Genomic DNA, 23,525 nt, shown 5'->3' with positions numbered 1-23,525 from the left:
TGAGCAGCTGTTATAGTATGATCTAATGTGAGTAGTAGGTAGTTTGATCTACCTATGTCAAAAACAAAAGTGTAAAATTTTGGTATTTTGAATTTTTTCACACCTCAGAGTTGTTCTAAGAGGTAAAAATTTAATATCATTAGATGATTCCTTTATGTTTCAAAATTTTCATAGTTTTTCAGTTATTTTCAACAATACATTCTGAAACATGGACAGCTAAAAATAGAAACTGTATAGTAAATCATCAACTTACAAAAATATAAGATTACTTTGGTCCCTTAAGTAAGTCATATTATTTCCAGCAAGAGTGTAGTTGCAGGTGCCCAGCAAGAGTGTAGTTGCAGGTGCCCAGCAAGAGTGTAGTTTGCAGGTGTAGTGTAGTTCAGTGGCATAGCCAGGATTTGTGTATGGGGGGGTGTTAAGAAGCATGGCCCCCCCGTATTAAAGCGGGGAGTCCGGGGGTCCTCCCCCAGGAAAATTTGGTATTTTAAGGTGTAAAATAGTGCTATTTTAGCAGTTACCGGTTCTTAAATTTAAATATTGTAATGGTAAAAATTTTATTAATTTTAGTATGAAATTTGTTTGAGTGATGAATGAAATGAATTAAAGAGTTGGTGCTAAAGGGGGGGGGGGGGGGGGGGGGGGGGTTGAACCCCTAAAACCCCCCCCCCCCCACCCCTGGCTACGCCCCTGGTGTAGTTGCAGTTGTCCAGCAAGAGTGTAATTGCAGGTGAGTAACAAGAGTATTTCTGATGTGGTCTGATTGCAGGTCCTGGATCCCATTTCTTCGTCGTTCTTCGCTGTGAAGTGTGTGCGTCTCCCTGTGGAGCAGGAGGCCACCACCAGGGGCTATATTAACGAGATCAAACTGCTGCAGCAGCTGCAGGATAACGACTGTGTTATCACTCTCCATGACTTGTGAGTGGCTACTGTTTATGCAGGTTTGAGGTTATGAGGTTTAACTGAGATCACATTGAAATCTTTTAGGGTGGTTTATAATTAGTGTTTTAAGGAATGTTAGTTAAAAAAACAGACTATAATATTGTAAAATTTCATAGGAGTTCAAATAATTTAAGATATTCACACTCATAACTACCCTTTTTTATCGCATAATAGTCGCACTCGCATAATCATCGCACCCATATTTTTGGGCGTCATAATTTGGATAAAAAAAAACTCTCGCGTAAACGTTGAATTATGTTTTTGGTCCCGCTATTAGATTCCGAGCGCTTTGTGTGGGTATTTTTTTCTGTATAAAACGATGTAGTTTAAAATACAAATATAATATTTATTCGGACATTACCTCTTACTTATTTAATTAACGGAAATACGTAGTTGTCTGATGTGTAAATTTTCTTTTAAAAAGTTTTTAAACGTTATAACGTCCATCTTTTCATCTGCGTCGCCGCAGTGTACCGCTTTTGATTTTCTATTTAAAGTTGAAAGGTTTTTTGTTGCATGTCTTATTAATTTAAATTGTGTGGCGTGCTCTTTTGTACTTCACATTTAAAATAAATTCACTTTCCATGAATTGGTTTTGTTTTTATGAATAACTTTATCTAACAAAAAAAAATTTTTTCGCATTATCGTTGCACCCCTACTTTTCAAACTTGAATTTAGAATAAAAAGTTTGAAGATTATGTGAGAAAACACGGTAGTAGTGCACAATTATTCAAAATGTAATATTTTTCTTACATTTTTGACTAGAAATTAATATTAAACAGAATACATTTAAGTACTTTGTAGTCTAACATAATGAAAACTAGTAAAACCTCATTGATTCAAACCTGAAGTGATTTCAGATTTTATTGTTGGTAATTTTTAAGATGTTATAATGCAGTTCAGTATAAAATATAATTAGTCAATACTTAAACCCTTAATTATACAATGATTACAAGTTAAATATATCATTATGTGATTCTTTAGTCTCCTGCCATATGGTAAATGGATAATTCAATACTAGTCTTTATGTATAATAGGTTTGTTTTTTTCTACAGTATCGTACAGGTAATTATAATTTAATTTCCTTTTTTCCTTCGTGAATTTATCATTCAGAATTTTGTATAATTTGGCTGCTTAGCTAGGGGTTTATAATTGTACTAATGATAACAGTGTTATAAGGTTGATATTCCTTAGTGTACCATATTCACAATCAGCTTCGGGCCTCCCATAATTTCTTCTAATTTTTTTTTCTTATTTAAAGAGCTGATCAGTTTTATAAAATGGTTACTGTGGATTTTAATACATTGATTGCTGACCCGGCCACAGGCTGGTAGCAAACAGTTCAGGATGAAGACATCTATTGTATGTGGTATATGTGTACATACATAGAATGATCAATAAATTTTTATTTATATTAATGTTTTGGTTGGTAATAAGTGGTCCACCTTAAACAAACACATAGCAGCTAATTCTGTGCATGCAAATTTTCAATATACTATATCTGTTTAAGTGACAGAGGGTTTGTTAACTTATTTATAAAGGGTTTTACATATTTTGAAAAATGTTTTGACTAACTAAAAATTTTTTAAGTAATCATTTCAGATTCTATATTTTATTTTAAATAGGTCAAACATAATAAGTTTTGTTTTACCTGTTTGAAAGTCCCATTTTTTATTATTGAAATTCAGATTTCTAAATATGATTTTGTCAAAATCAGCTGACCCATTGAGGGACTTCGTAACGGATAGCCCAATTAAGTTTTATTACAGTTTTATTAATTACTAATGTTTACATTACTAATAGATAATTGTACTTACAAATGTCTGATCACAAATCACTCGCAGTTAAAAATGTCTGCTCACATGTCACTAAGAATCTGTCCAGTCCACAGTTGGCACTCCTCACTGGAGCTAGGCTCGACAGTGGTTCGCCCCTTACCTCGCGCCTGTCCACACAGACAGTACCGCACCACTCAGTCGCACTCTCTCGATCCCGTCGCTCCGCGTCGTGTCGCTCTCGAGGAGGTCTCTCACTCTCTTCAACGATGTCGCACTTCCCTTCACTTCGAACTCTCGAAATTCGCTCGGAACTCCCGTGGAGGCCGGCGTCGCTGCTTAAATACCTGTGGCATCCTTCTCTAACCGACGAGAATGGCTGTGATGAGTCGCGTCATCCCGGGCCGACCCAACGTCCAAAACATCAAGAATGGCGATGCTTATTCACGCCACTCCACGTGGCTACATCTGTAAGCCCGGAATCCCCAGGCCGCTAAAGGTGACAATAGCTCGAGGCTGGACGGTGCTCGGGGAGCGGAGGGGGGTGGGTAGCGAGGACCCTTGTAATCCGGCCAGGCACGCGCGGCATGTCTCAAGTCAATGGACAGTGGTCGTGCAGGGGCCCCAGCCCGCTCCGAACCTGGCGCGCATCACGGTCTCGTCTCTCGCGTTCGTAACAATACCCTGCAGCAGAGAGCGTCCTTTTACAACAAAATTTGGAATACTGTCTGGACCAGTAGACATTGTAGACGTAAGTTATCTGATGCCCCAAAGTACAAAACTTTCTGTGATGTTAGTCAAAGGAATGAAATAATTAGTCGTATAAGATGATGAAAATAGTAGTTACATATTTTATGGAGATATTTAAACACTAGAGAAGTATTCTGCAAAAATGTTACCAATAATAAGAGAGTCATTAGTAACTGAATACCTTTTAGTATAGTGGATTTTCATATACATCTCATAATTTTCACATAATGATAAATTTTTTAAGGTTGTGTTCCATTTTATTTACATTTAGAAACTGTAATTTTTTATTATGCAAAATGAGAGACATAGTCTCTTTACAGTATTGTGAAAACAGTGCGTAATAGAGTGGCTTCATTGTGCATTTGTATAATTTATGATAATGCTTTTTGGATTTTAATTTCCTAGTTGTTTTGAGTAGCAATGCGGGTAGCTCTATTTTGTTTTCATAGTTACTGGGATGTAACAATTTATATATTCACACATTGTAGAAGTTAAGTATTCAACCATTATATTTTCATCACTAAAATTGAAAAAAATCTGACCAGATCTGCAAATTTTCTTCTCAAATATTTAATTATATAATTTTTGGGCCATTGCCCGACCGAAACCCTTTGGTACCACGACCACACAACTACTAACGACCAACTTGACTATCTTCATCCACAGAGGAGGGAGGTGGTCACATGTTTCTCACATACAAGTTTAAGCCACACTTTTCAAAATCAGCCAATCAATGTACAAGTTACAAAACATGAAAAAAAAAAAAACTGCATACATATTACTAGGGGCTTTTCCTTCCCTGTCTCTTTCCAATTTTGATGATACATTTGTCCTTGAGTTCCCATGCCAGGCGGAGAACTACCATTTCTGTCTCTTGCACTTCAAGGCACATCTGTCTTTCTCACTGTAACATTGATGTAATTTACCATCACATTGCATCATATTTTCAGACAAATTGTAATAGCAAAACAAGTAAAAAACAAAAATGTAATTAGTAGACTTGAAACATATACACAACCATTATTTACATTGAAATGGAAAACCTAACCAATTATTGAAAATAATCAAAAAAATATAATAAAATATTTATGCCAATGTTTTATATGTAGAGAGGTAAAGAGCCTGCAATGCTGCAACTTGAGATGCTTGTGTTTGTTGTGTCAATTCATATAATGAATATTACAGTGAAGAACTTACAATAATATAAATAATATAAAAAAATTTGCTGTTAGTACAGCTTATTACTGCATCAAACATGTACCTACTGAGAAGAGTGTGTGTCTTGAGGCTTGTGTGTTTTATCAAAATTTGATTGTTCAGTGCTGCTCTTCGTTGATCGCTGCAAAGAATGTTTTCATTGCGCTTCATAATGCTGTTTTTTTTTCATTGCTTCCTCCTGCTATGTTTTCAGTGAACTTGTATCTGAACAAGAAGTCTTGTACGTTGTGATGGAGAAGGGAGACACAGATCTGTCGAAACTGATTCGAGAGTGTTCAAAAAAAAGGAAAAAATTATCCGTTCCAATGATAGTATATTATTGGACCGAAATGCTAAATGCTGTCAAATGCATTCATGATCACGGTAAGCATATCGTTACCTACTTTGTAACCTCACCTTAATGTGTGTGTTTCCTACTTGCAATCTTTTATTGATAGCTTGCATCAATTTTTTTTCCTCTTTCAGGCATCGTCCATTCGGATCTAAAACCAGCCAATTTTCTTTTGGTGTGTGGACGGCTGAAGTTGATAGACTTTGGGATAGCTTCGTCCGTGCAGAGTGACATGACGAGCGTTCTGAAGGACTCGTTCACAGGAACGCTCACCTACATGAGTCCTGAGTCGATGATCTGCAGCAGCGGCAGTCAGGGCAGCAAGAAGTACAAGGTACAGCTCCACTGCTCCTTTACCGAGTCCCGAGTCCGTGAGGCTCCGTGGGTCCAGTTCCCACTCAGATTAGGAGTTTAAGATAAAGTATCTTTTGATCACTCATGTTTGTATAAAATATTTTAAACATAATTATTGTAGACCTTCTTAACAAGTTTCACTCTGTTAAGGTTAGTTCAACGGATGATTGTTGCAGGTGAGCTACAGATCTGACGTGTGGTCCCTGGGCTGCATCTTGTACAGCTTCATCTACGGAAGAACTCCGTTCCAGCACATTGAGCAAATGCACATGAAGATCGCAGCCATCATGAACCCGGAGACCCGGATAAGCTTCCCCGCGGACGAGAGAATCCCGCGGGTACTGATGGAGACGCTGAAGCGCTGCCTGGTCTACGACTCCAAGAAGAGGCCGACGATAGCAGAGCTGCTGGCCGTGCCGTACATTTCCGACGGCGCACCGACAGGCTGATCGGCTGGGACACGTGCTGGGGCAGGTTGGTGTGCGTTTCGCCGTGTTGGCCGGACCGAGCTGTGTGTCCACTGCAGAGAGCCTCATTTGCCTGCTCAGAACAGTCATCTTGAAACAGCATTAGAATGCAAGACATACATACGTGCTATGTATGCACGAGATGCTGCAGTGTACTCAAGAAATAGCAATACACTTGTTTTATGAAAACAGAGCCTAATTGTGGTTCAAAACAACCTTAGCTTAACATCTTAGCACTCGGTATACAGCATTTAGTAGGATCTGTGATCCCAAAATTTTTACAGACTTTCAGATCCCACACAGCCTATTCGTAAATGTATGAATATTCGTTTTTTTCGATGTGTTAGTATTTAAAACCGTATTGAATACGAATAATAAACTATTCATTTTGATATTCGAAAATTCTAATATTTGCACATGTCTAACACATACTTTTATCTTTATTTTAAATAGTAATGTATAAAATATTATAATATGTAACATTTGTATAACTTAGGGACTTGCCAACTACAGTAAAACACCGTTTTAACGAACTTCATTAGAGCGAACAATTCATTACTACGAACTATGCCTTTGGTCCCGTCAGACGTCCATATAACATAACGTAAAAAAATTTCACAAGTACGAATTTTCTCGTTAAAATTTTTTAAATATTCTATAAATATTCATTTGAACGAACACTTTTCTGCCCGGCACGGTAAACGACAAATGGATAAAATCGTCGCCATTCACCCACAAACTGCCATCTTATTTATTTTGATACGCGCCATAGATGACTGCAATGGACTAGTGTTGAAATTAATGCACAAAACTAGTGTAGCGACTAAAGCGCTGCATTGTGGTGTTCGCTGACATTACTCTTTGTTCTATGCTCGCACGACGTGTTTAACCGATGCGAAGTGCTACATCATAAAGTATTGCTACACACACTTCTCTGGTCGTTTTCTTGTTTATTGTTTGAGAAACGTGCGGTAGCCTACAACTCACATAGTTTCGGTTCCCTAGCACGTTCGTGCAACTTCGGATTTCTCTCAAAAATTGAAATTTAAAAAATCGAAGGGTTGTGTTAGGTTAGTCACAACATGCTTGAGCTTCTGATTTAGCGGCTGAAGTGGCGTTAATACCAAAACGCAAAACTTCGGAAATCTTCGCAAATTCTTGCAGAGAACCGAAACTACGTGAGTTGTAGGCTTCCCAGAAACGTGGCTATACTACATGTATAACTTATTTTTACATGTGTAGGGTGGATTTGTTTTTATAGTTTAAAAAACCGTACTACTGAACATGTCTTCTAGGAAACGACTTGAAATGTTAAAAGCAGTAGATAAAGAAAATAAAAAGACTGATGTGGCTAAAAAGTTAGGTATCTCCAAATCAACATTATCCACAATTCTCACCCAGTGATCCAGTTTGGAAGACAATAAAATGTAAAAAAAAATTCCTAACTTTTAAATTTTATATTTTTGATTTATTACAGTGCAGCGTGGGGGTATCCAGTTAAGCATACCACCAGGGTGCATCCATGCGCCACCAAACACTCCTACTGATTATCCTACTCATGCAAGCGAAGTGTATGGGGGCACAAGAAAATCGTGTGTGGGGTCTTTGCTAGAAAAGACAGTTAAGCAGAAAGTGATAAATCATAAATACAAATAAAGAACATGAGTCGCACTCAACAACGTTATAATTTCGCAAACTTAACACATATACATACACTGTCAACGGATTCGATGCCAGCTAGAGGCATGTGCGTAGCAAATACAAATTAGCATACATTTACTGAAGTTTATTCCCTTCACAATGATTTTCACTCCTTATGTCTTTACTGAGTCCTTACTTATGGAAAAAACTAGGGTGAACCTTGTGCCCAATGTACTCTGATTCAACAAACAAACTACTACTGCGTATCTCTTACAGTCGTACGAAACAACAAGCAACAAGCAACAAGTTAATATTCTTTCTCTCTCTCCGTTACAAGTTGAATTTCCTAGGCATGCCCTGGATCATGCAGTATAAAACAGTCGCCTCTGACAATGGGGATAGACATTTGCTCAATTTCTGTGCGAAATTATGACTCAGTTACCACACACTATAAGAGAGGAGAGAAACCAATATTCAAGTATACGTGCGTACGCATTACGTTACGGCCCGGAGGCGAGCGAAGACCAAAATCATAGTGAACATTATGTCATTACACACGTGATTCACAAGACGTACGTTGCTGTTAACAACTTTAGGAACTGACTCAATATACATACAGACTATACGAGCGGTCCAAACACGTGTAGGGGCAAGGAATTATGTACTACAAAATAAACCAACACCTAATATAACGTTAATTGTGCACTCCTCGAAAAAAACATATTAAATATCTATTACTCATAGAGAGCCTAGTCCCGCGGACAGAAATGCAAGCCCAAGAGAGAAGCGAGGGATCGGTTACATGGTTTGTTACAGCTACAATTTTCAGTGGGTCTCGTCATGATGACATTCACTGCCAAGCCTAGGTAAGCGTAATACAGAGAAGTGCTCAAACAAAATATGCTAGATCACGGGGGGTATGCCTTAACCAAATGGCTCCGGTCGGGGGTACAGCTGGGAGGAAAAGAAAGAGGGCAAAATCGAGGCAAAACGATGCGTAAAATTACGTCATACGGAGCTGAAAGCTCTTATGAAAAAAAAAATACAAGGGCGGCATCGGGCACTTAACGTGCTTACTTCTAAACCAAAAGCAATCAAAGCGTGGTCTGGATGCCGTTGAAATAAGTTAAGAGTCCACTGCCGACAATGCAAGTCGCGCAGCAACTAAAATCAAAACCACATGCAGGAGGGAGTAAGCAAATGCTTCCAGCAGAAAGAAGAAACAAAAGAAAATATTACACAGAAAATAAATTAAGTGAAGGTCAAAGTCAAAAGGGATGGCTACATGAAAATCAAGGCTGGCAAGCATATTTAATATTTACGTTACTCGCACGGCCATCGTGTGCACACACTAACTCCGTCTCCTGAAGAATTTTACCTAGACGAGCTGCCCCTCGACCGGGCCAGAGACGACCTGCTTCCACCAAGAGAGACCCACGAAAATGGACAATTAAAAGTTATACGCGCTCATTTATACTATTCGCTAGATGGCGTTGCAGTCGCTACAATTGAGGAGAGGCTAGGGGGAAAGAAAGGGAAGGGGAAATTGGCACCTTGAGGCGGAGAGGGGTTAAGAGGGGAGAAGGAAAGGAAGGCTGCGGCACGGAGATGACGTCACAGAAGCGCGGCGGGCGCTTCAACCCCCACCCCTTACGAAGTCTTCTGCCCTGTGAGCCCGAGCTTAAAGTCGTGTTGAAGTTCAGTGTTTGTGACATGAGCCAACTTCTTGTATCTTGCGAACGCCTTGATTCAGACGATGTAGAAATGACTTGAAACTAGCCGGATCGTGCCGCTGGAGGGGGCAGCAACGTGTTCGTTTCAGCGGTGCGACGGGTGGCAGCTCCAACAGGGGACCGCGATCTCCTTGGTGCTGCACAAGTAGAATACAGGCGACTCGCGTCCGACGTGTCGCTGACAGGTCCCCCTCCATTTTTTCTGAAGTGAAAGAGAGAAACGATAAGCGCTGTATCAGGTGACCTATTCTGGCGGTACAAGGTTGCAAGGGGTTCAGGCAGCGCTCGGCGCTTTTCCTCGTCTCAGCCACTCAGCGCTAAGTGGCGGACATCGCAGCATCCTTCCCGCAGACGTCTTCTGGCGGGCCGAGAATACCTCTAGAGCTGAACCGCGGCGGCGGTGGCGTCCGAACAGCGGAGAGTCTGTCACCAGATCTCCACGCCGTCCAACAGTCTCCTCACCCCGCAGCAGTCAAGGGCTGGCGGCGTAGGGGGCGGAGGGGCAGCGGCAAAGCAGAGACGTAGCAGGCTTCTCGTAGAGTTGTCCGCGCACAGCCCAAGGGAGGGGTAGAAAGGAGGCGCGCGCGAACTGCGACTGAACACTGTATCCTGTTACTAACAATTCTACAATCTAATTAGAAAACATACCTAAAGTAGTAATACACACACCAAAAAAAAAAAAAAAAAAAAAAAACTTAAGTATCTGAAGGTTTCCACTAGCCGCCAAAACGTTGCATTAAATCACTGAATGAAACGCTTTAGCTGTGTTACGTGTGCCTTACGCCACTTACGTTTATTGCTCATTAGCTGTAACTGAACAGTGTTAGCTGCTAAAAACTTAGTAATCAAAAACGGCCCGTCATAGGGCGGCAAAAGTTTGACGTTTAGGCTAGCCGCTAATGAGGGCAATACGTAAGAGCGGCAGAGCACAACGTCGCCAACAGCGAATGAATGGGCTGCCCTTTTTGCATCATAATTTCGTGCCACGTTTTCCCTAGCCTTAGCTAAATTCTTAGTAACGTCTTCCAAGACACGATCTAACTCTACACTTGACAAACTAGAGTCGACAGGTGGCAACCCCCACTGGTTGAGCAAGGGTAAGGTAAGTTCCCTCCCCAGGAAAGGCACGGAGGGGGGATGCCCTGTAGAACTGTGATGAGCTGCGTTCAAACCAATATTTAAAAGTTCAAGATCGGCGTCCCAGAGAGTCTGGTCGGCGCGGTAGAACGAAGTGAAAATTCCCTTGAGAACCTTGTTGGTTCTCTCACTCATATTTCCCTGTGGAAAATACGGTGAACTGTACACCGGCTTTACAGAAAATTCAAACAAGAAATTTTTGTATAAGTTCGACTGAAAGTATTTAGCGTTGTCTGATACTACAATACACGGCGGGCCTAAGATTTTAAACACCTGTTCCTTAAGAACTTTTACTATGGACGACGCCTTCATGTTTTTAAGGGGGGTTAAAACAACAAATTTAGTAAAAATATCTAGAATTACTAATAAGCATACGTTGCCTTTTTTTGATCGCGTCAGCGGTCCGAAAATATCAATATGCAGAACCTGCCAAGGGGCGACGGGAGCGTCGGCACAGTAAAGCCCTACTTTAGCATTGTGTGGGGGCTTTGATAGCTGACAGTCAATACAGGCGCGTACAAAATCGCGCACGTCTTGACGCATTTCAGGCCAGAAAAAATGTTGGGCAATTTTACGATACGTTTTATCTATTCCCATGTGCCCACCCACAAGTGAGGCATGGAAATATGTGATAATCATACCCTTAAGTTTTTCAGGGACGACAACTTTCTGAGCTCGTCCTGACGGGCCAGCATACACTAACAACCCATCCTTCTCGGCAAAGGGTAAGGCCATTCCACATTGCAAATCGTTCCGGATTCGAATACATGCAGGATCATCCTGCTGGCAGGCTTTCAGGTTTATGAAGGATTCGGGGAAGATTTTGCACACCGAAATAAACTCAACCGCATCCGGGGGGGAAGGGTTATCAATTTCAAAATCATCCGGGTTGAACATTCTAGATAAACTGTCGGCCACAACGTTCTCCGCACCTCTTAGGTGATGGATTACAAATCGGAATTTTGACAACCGCAGTATCCAACGCCCAAGCTTCCCGAGCTGCGAGGGATGATTGCACAGCCAACTTAAGGCCTGGTTGTCTGTATACAGGTCGAACTCTCTACAATCCAAGTAACACTCGAATTTTTCGAGTCCGAAAAGGCACGCAAGGGCCTCCTTCTCATAGGTGCCCAAGCGGCGCTCTGACTCTGAGAGGGTTCGACTTGCGAAAGCAATTGGTCTCAATTTTCCGTTCTCCATGTGTCCGAGGACGGCTCCAAGGGCTACTGAGGAAGCATCAACCTGCAGGGCAAAACGTTTATTGAAGTCGGGGAGAATTAACACGGGGGCGGAACACAAACATTTTCTTAGAGATTGAAAGGCCGTTTCCTGTTCCTCACCCCAAACAAAAGCAGCGTTTTTCTTTCGCAACCGATTCAACGGCGCGCAAATCGTGGCAAAATCTGGGATAAAACGCGCATAATACCCCAGCATGCCGAGAAATTTTTGAATTCCCTTCAAAGTCTTTGGACGCGGAAAAGTAGCCACGGGGGCGACCTTATCCGGATCCATGTGAAGTTTCCCTTCTGAAATTACATAGCCTAAAAATTTTACTGAGTCTTGTGCCAAGGAAATTTTATGTGGATTAACAGTAAGATGCGCGTTTCTCAGACGTGCCAAGACTTGCTTAAGGTGATCAAGATGTTCTGAAAGTGAATTACTATATACAATTATGTCGTCGATATAGTTAAAAACAAATTTGTATTTAAGGTCGCTTAGCACATGGTCCAGAACACGGCTCATGGCTTCGCTCCCGAAACTTACACCCATCGGAATTCTGTTGAATTCGTAGTGGCCAAAAGGGGTTGAAAAGGCAGTGTATTTTCTACAGGCGGGATCAAGCAAGCATTGATGGTAACTGTCGTTGAGGTCGATGATGGAAAATATTTTGGCTTTACCCAAGTGTTGTAAGGCGCTCTCTACCGTCGGTATTGGCCAAACTGGATGAATTACCTTCTTGTTGAGAGGTTTAAAGTTATGCACAAGGCGCCACTCAGAGCCCCCCTTCTTAGCAACCAAAAAAGTAGGGGTGCAAAACTCGGATGTCGAAGGGGTAACGACGCCGGCAGCGAGTAATCTGTCGATAATGGCACGCATGGCCTGCAGCTTAGGGGGAGAAACCTTCAAATATTTGGCAAAAACGGGCACTTCGTCGGTAACATGAAAACGAAAAGGCAAGATGTCACATCTGCCGATCTTACGTGTTATCACGTCAGGAAACTCCCGCACGAGAGCGGCGATGGCTTGATCGCGCATCGCGTTATCGGAATCATTGCAACTCATAACTATGGGTTCGCGGACCTCATGACGTAAACGAATTTTTACAGCAGGAGCGAAATCAAATTGCAATTCATGGTTGGCGGGACTGAGTCGACAGCGTGATTTGCCCAAAAAATCTAAGCCAAGGATTAGATTCGGCAAAATCCCGGGGACAACGACAAACGGCCAACTCCAGGAAAATCCATGGATTTTAAAATGAATTATAATAGATTTACATGTGCGTATGCCTTGCCCGTTAGCGACAACGATATTCCTTACGGAATCATCCGATACAACTCGTTGTGAAAGGTGAGGGTACAACTGCACTAATGTGATGAAACATTTTTCACTAATAACAGACCGGGTAGCACCGGTATCGACTAAGGCTGGAAATAAATGTTTCTGAATTTTAATTGGGAGGAAATGTAAATGAGTGGGTTCAGAGGATTTTTTGAGTAGCCGACGGATACGACCTCTTTTCCGTCCCGTCCAGATTAGTTTTCCGCACGAGGCTGTCTCTCAGTTCCCGTGCAGTCGCTCCTATAATGTCCCACTGCCTTACACCGAAAACATCTACGTTGATTTATTTCCACCCGCGGAACAGTACACTCATACGTGACGTGTCCAAAGGCGCTACAATTGGCACACCTGCCGGCTCCGCGGCGGGTGTCCAAGGTCACTAGCTGCCGTGACTGGGTCAAGGTCGCGGACCGCGAGCCCACGGGCGCGGTTACCTCAGGCGGTAAACTCATGGCCGCGCGAGCTGCGGCCCGCGCCTCGGGCCCAGGCGTGAAATGGGCAGAACGCTCGCCGCGAGGCAGGCTGTCAAACACACGAGGCGTGGAGGTGTCTGCCACGTCACGGAGTTTCGGGCTACGGGGAGTGAGAACGGGGGGGGCGGACTGCGACGTAAAAATACGTCCGTCAAAACGAGAGTCATTTTTCACCGAGCTGGGGCGCTTTGCCGGGAACTCAGCTTGATACTTAGCAAGAGAAACAAGGCGACTTTCCACTTCGCCCGCCCAAGTCCGTAGGCTTGCGAGCGAGGTGGGAGGAGCGAGCATCGAGCAGTTCTGCCACACCACGGGGGCCAAATTACCCAAAATAAGTTGGACAAACTCCTCTTCCGGGGTACCCAGCTCTAAGGCTCCCGCGTACGCGGTAACCGACGTGACATATTCCATAATGGTTTCATCTGGGTTTTGGAAGCGCCACACTAGCTCCCTCTTACAGGCATCTAGAACCCTAGGCGGACACACTGAACATACCAGTGATTTTTTAAACTTATCAAAGCTCGTACCCTGAGCAATGGCCTCATTTAACAGAGGTACATGGATGTCCGTAACTTTACTTAAGAGTGCTTTCAGAAAAGCCTCAAGTGGAACTAAATTTAATTTATGCAGGCTCTCAGCCTTAATCACAAAATCTAAGATCTGCCTGGGATCACTTCCACCCAGGAACGGGATGGTTTTAAGGGCGGCAAAAAAAAGTTTTACGTTAAATGAGGACGAGGAAGGACTCACATCAGCTGGGGGCTGCCTGGTCGTGACTTCAGATGCGGCTCCTGCGGATTTACGCAGGTAGTCAACCAAACGCGCCCTCATCTCGGCGACGGTATCGGTGTCCGCCAAGGGCAGACCATTTTCCTCGAGATGCAGCGCCAAATCGGTCTTGTGCAACTGGTAAACCCAGCTCACGGAGACGGCCATGGTGCACCGAAACAAACAATACAAACGGATTTATCACTATAATCTGCCTAAACAGCAGAGTGGCGCAGTTTTGCAGCGTGGGGGTATCCAGTTAAGCATACCACCAGGGTGCATCCATGCGCCACCAAACACTCCTACTGATTATCCTACTCATGCAAGCGAAGTGTATGGGGGCACAAGAAAATCGTGTGTGGGGTCTTTGCTAGAAAAGACAGTTAAGCAGAAAGTGATAAATCATAAATACAAATAAAGAACATGAGTCGCACTCAACAACGTTATAATTTCGCAAACTTAACACATATACATACACTGTCAACGGATTCGATGCCAGCTAGAGGCATGTGCGTAGCAAATACAAATTAGCATACATTTACTGAAGTTTATTCCCTTCACAATGATTTTCACTCCTTATGTCTTTACTGAGTCCTTACTTATGGAAAAAACTAGGGTGAACCTTGTGCCCAATGTACTCTGATTCAACAAACAAACTACTACTGCGTATCTCTTACAGTCGTACGAAACAACAAGCAACAAGCAACAAGTTAATATTCTTTCTCTCTCTCCGTTACAAGTTGAATTTCCTAGGCATGCCCTGGATCATGCAGTATAAAACAGTCGCCTCTGACAATGGGGATAGACATTTGCTCAATTTCTGTGCGAAATTATGACTCAGTTACCACACACTATAAGAGAGGAGAGAAACCAATATTCAAGTATACGTGCGTACGCATTACGTTACGGCCCGGAGGCGAGCGAAGACCAAAATCATAGTGAACATTATGTCATTACACACGTGATTCACAAGACGTACGTTGCTGTTAACAACTTTAGGAACTGACTCAATATACATACAGACTATACGAGCGGTCCAAACACGTGTAGGGGCAAGGAATTATGTACTACAAAATAAACCAACACCTAATATAACGTTAATTGTGCACTCCTCGAAAAAAACATATTAAATATCTATTACTCATAGAGAGCCTAGTCCCGCGGACAGAAATGCAAGCCCAAGAGAGAAGCGAGGGATCGGTTACATGGTTTGTTACAGCTACAATTTTCAGTGGGTCTCGTCATGATGACATTCACTGCCAAGCCTAGGTAAGCGTAATACAGAGAAGTGCTCAAACAAAATATGCTAGATCACGGGGGGTATGCCTTAACCAAATGGCTCCGGTCGGGGGTACAGCTGGGAGGAAAAGAAAGAGGGCAAAATCGAGGCAAAACGATGCGTAAAATTACGTCATACGGAGCTGAAAGCTCTTATGAAAAAAAAAATACAAGGGCGGCATCGGGCACTTAACGTGCTTACTTCTAAACCAAAAGCAATCAAAGCGTGGTCTGGATGCCGTTGAAATAAGTTAAGAGTCCACTGCCGACAATGCAAGTCGCGCAGCAACTAAAATCAAAACCACATGCAGGAGGGAGTAAGCAAATGCTTCCAGCAGAAAGAAGAAACAAAAGAAAATATTACACAGAAAATAAATTAAGTGAAGGTCAAAGTCAAAAGGGATGGCTACATGAAAATCAAGGCTGGCAAGCATATTTAATATTTACGTTACTCGCACGGCCATCGTGTGCACACACTAACTCCGTCTCCTGAAGAATTTTACCTAGACGAGCTGCCCCTCGACCGGGCCAGAGACGACCTGCTTCCACCAAGAGAGACCCACGAAAATGGACAATTAAAAGTTATACGCGCTCATTTATACTATTCGCTAGATGGCGTTGCAGTCGCTACAATTGAGGAGAGGCTAGGGGGAAAGAAAGGGAAGGGGAAATTGGCACCTTGAGGCGGAGAGGGGTTAAGAGGGGAGAAGGAAAGGAAGGCTGCGGCACGGAGATGACGTCACAGAAGCGCGGCGGGCGCTTCAACAGCATTTTTGCAAACAGCTTGTCTTACTGCTTTGGCAAACAACTTACCTACGTATTTCTGTATTGTACATATACATACTAGTATGTATGTATGTATGTAGTATGTATCTTGATCCCAAAGTATAGCTGTTAAAGTAATTGATGCTTGTACCACTCATATTGGGATTAGATTTTCTACTTTGTTTTTTAACAAGATCGAGTTATGTTCAAAACTCCCAAACAGGCAATCATTGTGATTTCGGTATAAAGAACTTCATTATAACAAATTGCCATAATTTTGGTCCCTTCGTGTTCTTTATAATGAAGCTCTACTGTATGTATTCTGATTTGCTGCACTCTAAAAAAAAATTTTACTTTTACAAGGGAAAGTCTTGGAAACCCTGTTGCCAAGGATATTTCATGCAAAACTACAAGTCAGTCTTGCAAAATCGCACATGGTACAAAGCTCTGCCTTGTAGTTTTACAAGTGATATCCTTGGCAACAGGGTTTGCAAGGATTTTCCTTGTAAAATATACAAAAATTTATTTCAGTGTGTTGAAGAAGGGAAAGGGAGGGGGAGAGAAAAAATTGTGCTATCTTTATTTATTTATTAAAATTTGTTACATGCCCACCGACAGTCTTGAGACTTTAGAGGTGGGCACGACACAAAACAAGTACAACACAAACACTATCACAATAAATAGAGACAGCACAGGATAAACACAAAACATGAAAACAGAAATGATATAAATACCAAAAGGACAAGATAACATAACACATTACTTAGCGAAATGTTAATTGCATAATTATTAAACTATACACAAAATATATAAAAAATGGATAATACAAAATATAACATGTGAGTAGAGAACAAGTTAAGAGGATAAATTTTTAAGTTTAGATAATTGATAATTATTGTGATTCCTAACTAATCGGTATATTATGTCATTAAAGTTATGTAGAGTACAATATGTTTGGTGTAAACGAGAATTAAATTGTGGTATTTTTAACCCAGTGGTTTCCAGGAGATAAGTACAGTTAATTTTAGCGTTAAAACAATTTTCAACAAACAGAGAATCTAATTAGACTCTACGTGCACCAAGAGGAGTTAATGCAGGTGAAGGAAGATGCATAATGCATAATGCATAATGTTTCTAGTGGGATTAAATTCACTTACTGGTGGAGGGGAAAACTTCCTCCCCTCCTCCTCAATACCTTTTTCTTGTCGGCCCAGCACTGTTGAAACTTCGCTTGTATAATTGTTGATGTGTAACTTCTTACGTCGTGGTATACGGCATTTGATGGGAGTAATTTCGTGAATGCGACGGAAGTCAAGGAACGGAAATGTGTAGCAACCACGGTGCTGATATCTGTGGTGGATGGAGCGAACTAAAGTTCACAAATACAAAAGGAAATTTTATAGCATTAACTTTTTAGTGAATTTTAACAAGTTGGGTAATATTTTAATAAAATTCCTTGTCGAAAATCAGGTGCAAATACAGCATTTAGTATTTTATCAAGTCTTTTTCGCTTTTATCGGAGCCGTTTCAGATATGGTTTAAATTTTCGCCCTACAAATCAAATGATTTAATATATATTTTAAAATAATTATGTTGTGCAACCAGCAAACCAGATGAGTGTGAACAAGTGAATGCCTAAAATAGGTAAGTTGTCCTACTAGGATGCCCTAGTGGCGAATCATGGTAGACATGTTTTTAGTACACAACAGTGTCGGAAATTATGTGAATAGGTTAACTCTTTCTAATAATAGAAAATGTTAAGTTTATGTTTTTTAATACTTATTAGAATTGAAATATATCACCTACATTAAACACACTATTATTTTGAAACTCAGAAATGTTGTTAGAGCCTACTTAGGAATGTTATACCCAAGCCATCTTATGTAATCAATGTGGTACATGAATTTTTTTAAAATTTAATTTTAGGTTGTTTAATCTCAAAATGTTATTCATCATTTATTTATTTTATATGTACTTTAAGAGTATTTGGACACATATTTGTAATGTAAATGAATTTTAATGGGAGTAGTATCTTGATTAAAATGATAGTCAGCAGGCATAAACTACTTGATTGGAAAATAAGAAATTTTGATTAAAATACTGTATTATGAGGGGAAAAAACTAACAAAAAACGTTTTTGATTGGCTCTCTGATTTCCTGGGATGAATTAGAGGTTACTTTGAGGGGTGGGTGTACTTAATTGTGTCGTGCCTCGTGGCTGGTTTTCCGTTGCAAATGATAAAGTCCTTTTGGGGTAAGTTAAACCTGTAAGACATCAATTTATAGTTGTTCACGTGCACTAACAACAACTTATTTTCAAAATACTAAGTTCAGGTGGAAATTCACTTTTGTAATTCACTTGTCAATTCACATAGAATTTTCTTTAATTTCATTGACAATCACTCATTAAATATTTAAAAAAAGGTCGAACTACTAGCGAAAGGACTGTACCAGTGGCAGATGTTTGCGAGTTGCGCTTTTTCAGAGATAAACTTGCAGCTTGCCAAATAAAAGTATGACAAGATATGGTTGGGAGGTAAACAATATGTGCACAGTTTTATCTCTTGCAGATCAAGCCGGAATTACAATAGTCTGTCACCTCCGTCGATCAATAAGGTGACATGCCACAAATCATATGGACTGAAAAATTCCATCCTTCAAAAGGTTGATAACTTCATACTTTCAATGAACAGACAGATGAAATTATAACCTCCAAATGTCTGCAAAGGTTTTGCGGGTCAAATTTTATTATATTCAAATATTTGAAGTTAGTTTAAATCCTTAGATTTTTACATAATTATTTTGTAAATTATGTTTGATCACACTTTATAAGGTGTGTTTTAAAACAAAACCTGACCAATTTATAGAAGTGTAATTTATTATGCACGGTAACACTGAAAATGTTGAAATAAATACCATAGTGAAAAATATTATGTTTAATGAGTTATAAGTCCATAGCTTACATGATTATCAAGCGGATCTAAATATAGAAGAGAAAAATTTTCTCCAAAATGAAAGTTTTGTTTACAGTTGGCACATGTATAAAGGAAAATATCATGACTGATGAACGAGTGTTGTAAATCGCTCAGCGCCCGACGGACGCGATGGGCTATTGTAATTCCGGCTGGCTGTCTCGAACACAGTGGCCAGAGATAAAACTCTTGTAATTGACAGCTACAACACTGCACCCTGTAAGAATTTTTTTGGAATTATTTGAAAAGATTTTACACTGCCCTTTAAATCACTTGTGGGCAACTAACTAGCTAGCGCTTACCCTTAAGTATGGTATACTGTTCTGTATACTTTACCATTGCTAGTGTGTACTGTCTGTGCTCCAGCTTGCCTGGGTGAGTCTATCCCTGGAGCGGAACAGCAGCTGTGCCGTGGAGCTTGAAAGTTGGCACTTCTGATTGCTTCCGCAACGCCATTCCTGCCTCAAGTACATTAATAATTTCCACAGTGAAATTATGGCCCAGCAAACTCATTTTAATTTCATGTGTTTATACTAAATCTATTGTTGAGTTGTCTGTAAACTAAATTAACTTATTATCAAGATTTGAATTGTATTTTTTTTTTTCACTTGGTAGCTGTAGGCCTACATTTGCTGTGTAGTGTTTTTTTATGATATTTTATTCTGTAACATATTATTGCTATTGCCTAATTTTTTTTTTACATTTAATGTGAATTCATAATCTTACATAAGTAAAATAAGAATATAGCTTTTTCATTTTTAATATTCCAAAGCTTGTGTAAATAAGTACTGCTTGTATCTTTGTGAATATTCTCAGAGTGAATACCTAGATCTGCGAGGGTATAGAAACATGTATTTTACATTTTAATAAAGGGTTTTTTGTGCATAAACTAGCTATTGAATATCAGACATTTTGACTTTTATATTTCAATAAAAAAATTTTTTTAAAAATCCTGTGAAACATTTCAGAAGTTAAATGGATGTTTTTTTTTCTTTAAATTTTACTGCTTATAATTTTTGTAAATAGAAAAAAAAAATTAGCATGTGTGTAGTGCATTGAAGTAGGTATGCATACTGAAGGGAAAAAAAATGATTGGTAATATAATATGTAAATAAAAGTAACTTTGTGCTAAGTTCATTTTCAGTGGCTTCTTGCAGCACACGGAGTCAGTCCTCGGGGCCCTACAGTTGCGACGTAGCATTGGTGAATAGTGACCACGGAAAGAATATCAGCACTTGTTGAAGATTCAAACCTAAAAACAAATGATAAACTTTTTTGTACTTCTAAGCCCAGCCATGTAGCACTGCTCTGCAGAGACAATGCCTCTCTAACTGGGACAGAGCTACATGGAAATGAAAATTGCCGTAAGCAATCATGGGCTTTTGAGTCTGTAATTCATAAAATGTTAAATTCATTGTGTTATGATTGGCAATCCTTTCAATGTTTATTAAGTACTCTTGTTAATGTCGATGACAATAATGCTCCAGACATACAGTTGACTCAGAATTATACTCATCCCCATGTGTCTGCCTGCAAGATTGTTCTTTGTGTGGCTAAACAAACAATTTAGAATAAAATAACTTTTTTTTTTAAGTTTATTTAAATGTACATATTTGCTGCTGGCAAAACATTAATATTTTAAGTTTTGGTCTTGTTCTCACCTTTCCAGCAGTCCAGTATTTTTATTGCTATGCTCCAGATCTCAGAACAAAGGGTAAATCCTATTTAAAAGACAGTACCCAGTTATGATGGTACATAGTTAGAAATCTGCTTTAGACTGTGGTTTACAAAGTTTTGCATTTATGAAAAAAACACTTCCTTTGCATGATGCTCTTAGGAAGAGATCTGTGGAACTGGCAGGGGCAGGGGAGGAGGAGCAGGCTTAGGAACATGGAAGGAGGGGTTTGTATGTGCCATACAAGAGAAGCCTACTAGGTTGTGTATAAATAGCCTGTAAAAACTTCTGGCTATCCAAAATGTGTTTGTGGAGTCCACACATGACACAAGTGAAACTTTTTGCCTATTACCTAGTTATAGATAGAGATAAGTTACTAATATTTTTAAATATAACGAGAGATAATAATTGAGAATAGTAAGAACGTGAATATGATCTCAAAAGAAATATAACTCTGGTTATAAAGTTAAAATTTGAAGGAAATCGGCTGTGAATTTTTTTGAAGCACTTTGTGCTGCATTTCTCTTGGTGAGCACTGTACTGCATGTGTCACAGTGGACATCCCCTCCCCCTGACTAATTCTCCCCACCGTCATACCTCAGAAAACGGTTCCGTGGCACGCGACAATTTTTACCACCGCACGCTCGCCAGCCAACCATTTTGCCTTATTTTGGATCTCTCGTGGTTTTGAAATTTGTTTTTCAATGATATATTATTTTTTTACTGTGATTTGGTTGTTTTTTAGGCTTGATTTTTTAAAAATAATATACTGACATTTGATTTGTGTATAATGAGGCGGAAGTAGGGCTGTGCGGAATCTCTTATTTTTGGGTTAATCAATAAGAAACAGACACAACTCAAAAACAAAACAACTGAGCGTTAATAAAGGTTCTGGATACAAGAGTAATTTGCAGTGAATTGTTAAAAGTACTAGACTCAACTACAGTTCAGGTGGCCACTGTTAACCACCAAAATGGAACAAAGACTAAAGTTTAAAAGGTAATCCTAAGCTAATTTTGTCAGAATTCCACAAATAGAACTATTTTAAGTGAATTTAATCGGAATTTTGTTGTATTATGAAGTTAGTGAAATTTTCCTATTTCTACCAATCACTGTTGCACTTAGAAATTCTTTTCTTTGCTTTTCTAATGACAGTACAATATGGTTGTAGTGCAACTAAACAACTTCTTAATAGCATTTGACAATACAGTAAACTCTTGATTATCTGTAGTGATGGGTCGAGACTCGAAAAATCGAGCGAGTCAAGTCGGCAAAACTAAACTCAACTCGAAAACCGAGTTGATTAAGATCGTGTCCTCGAGTCTCGTCAAAGTTTAGTTTTTGGCTCGACCATAATGTGGCACAATTTCCAATCGTGAAGGTACTTATCCGAAAGCATGCACTTTAAAATAAAATGTATTATTTAGGCCTACCTAGTGGAAAACCTCTGATCCAACATTGAAAACCTTGGAAAAAAAAAAAAAAAAAAAAATTGGTTGTCCGTAAAGTCGGTTTACGGACGATAGTTTAACGTGACGTCATAACAAAACATTGATTAAATGATTGATCCAGAAGAAAAGGAAATATCATATTCGGCCTGAGACTGAGCCGTAATAAGTTTTTGCAACCAAACCATTTAGGCATTAAAGATATTATGTTCTTTGAGAAAGAATTTTTTTTAAATTTTTCTATCTTTTGTATGATAAAATCTACCTCTGCATACTTTTACGAATAAAATTGAATCATTTTTATTGAATTATCACTATTTTGTATGGATACAAAGGAGTGAAATGAAATGTACAATTTAATTAATAAATTTACTTTTATTTGCATTCATTATTCAAATATATTTATTTTTACAAGTACAAAAAAAAATTTCGCACCTGCCGGGATTCGAACCGACAAAATTACGAATTGAAGATAGCGCCGCTGACCGCTCAGCCACAGGGCCATATTTAATAATTAGTTGTTTCAGATGTTATATATACGTTTATAAAAATTTTGTTCACGGTAGGGGAATAATATTATTTCGTTTTCATAACTCTATTTTATAACAAATACGCATCCCAAATACACCAAACTTATTTATAATGTGTTACAATATTTTTTAAAACATTGTGCAAAAGATCCCGGTTGTAATTTGAATTATTATGTGTAACTGTAAAACACCATTGTTGGTTCAAAACGTATTTGAATATTCAACATTACTTTTAAATAACCGTACCGATTGTGATGAAAATCGGTGGACGATCGTTAAATTACATAATATTAATAATTCAAACGACGAAAATATGATTGAAAAGTCAAATCGATGGTTGTTCCAATCGAGTGGAAGACATGCCACGCATGCGTACTATGAGCATGAAGAGAGATGCCACGCATGCGTACAATGAGCGAAAATGACACATCCGTAGTGGGACATCCGTAGTGGGACACTTTTTCGTGCGTGCAGCCGGCGTTCATCGATTTATTAGACATTGTAACGTCAAAAAGTCGGAAGATTATTTATTTTCGATCGTGTATAACCGCAAACACTGCATCCCATCCTTCAATATGCACTTAATATATTTCTAATTGCAACAAAGTACCTTTATTTAAATATAACTGATTTAAAAAATGTTCTCTAAATTCAGTCATGAACAGGACCACGAACATCGTCAATAATTGGGCAATTTACTACTAAACAC

At 39.7% G+C, this 23,525-nt stretch overlaps 1 protein-coding gene across 2 annotated transcripts in view; it reads left to right on the top strand.

Annotated features, from left to right (window-relative positions):
* The window catches only part of LOC134537834 (uncharacterized), a 39,527-nt gene extending 17,203 nt beyond the window's left edge, over positions 1–22,324 (top strand). For both annotated transcript variants that reach the window (XM_063378692.1, XM_063378691.1), the window contains exons 5-9: positions 770–918; positions 4,879–5,048; positions 5,151–5,350; positions 5,547–5,844; positions 19,530–22,324. In XM_063378692.1, coding sequence (XP_063234762.1) covers positions 770–918; positions 4,879–5,048; positions 5,151–5,350; positions 5,547–5,819 — 792 coding nt within the window. In that variant the 3' untranslated portion in view covers positions 5,820–5,844; positions 19,530–22,324. The remainder of the gene's footprint in view (positions 1–769; positions 919–4,878; positions 5,049–5,150; positions 5,351–5,546; positions 5,845–19,529) is intronic.
* The last annotated feature ends 1,201 nt before the right edge of the window (positions 22,325–23,525 follow it).

The sequence above is a fragment of the Bacillus rossius genome, chromosome 12, assembly GCF_032445375.1.
Source record: "Bacillus rossius redtenbacheri isolate Brsri chromosome 12, Brsri_v3, whole genome shotgun sequence".
NCBI lineage: Eukaryota > Metazoa > Arthropoda > Insecta > Phasmatodea > Bacillidae > Bacillus > Bacillus rossius.
Note: the sequence above shows the minus strand (reverse complement) of the source record. Positions and strands in the feature narration are given on the sequence as shown.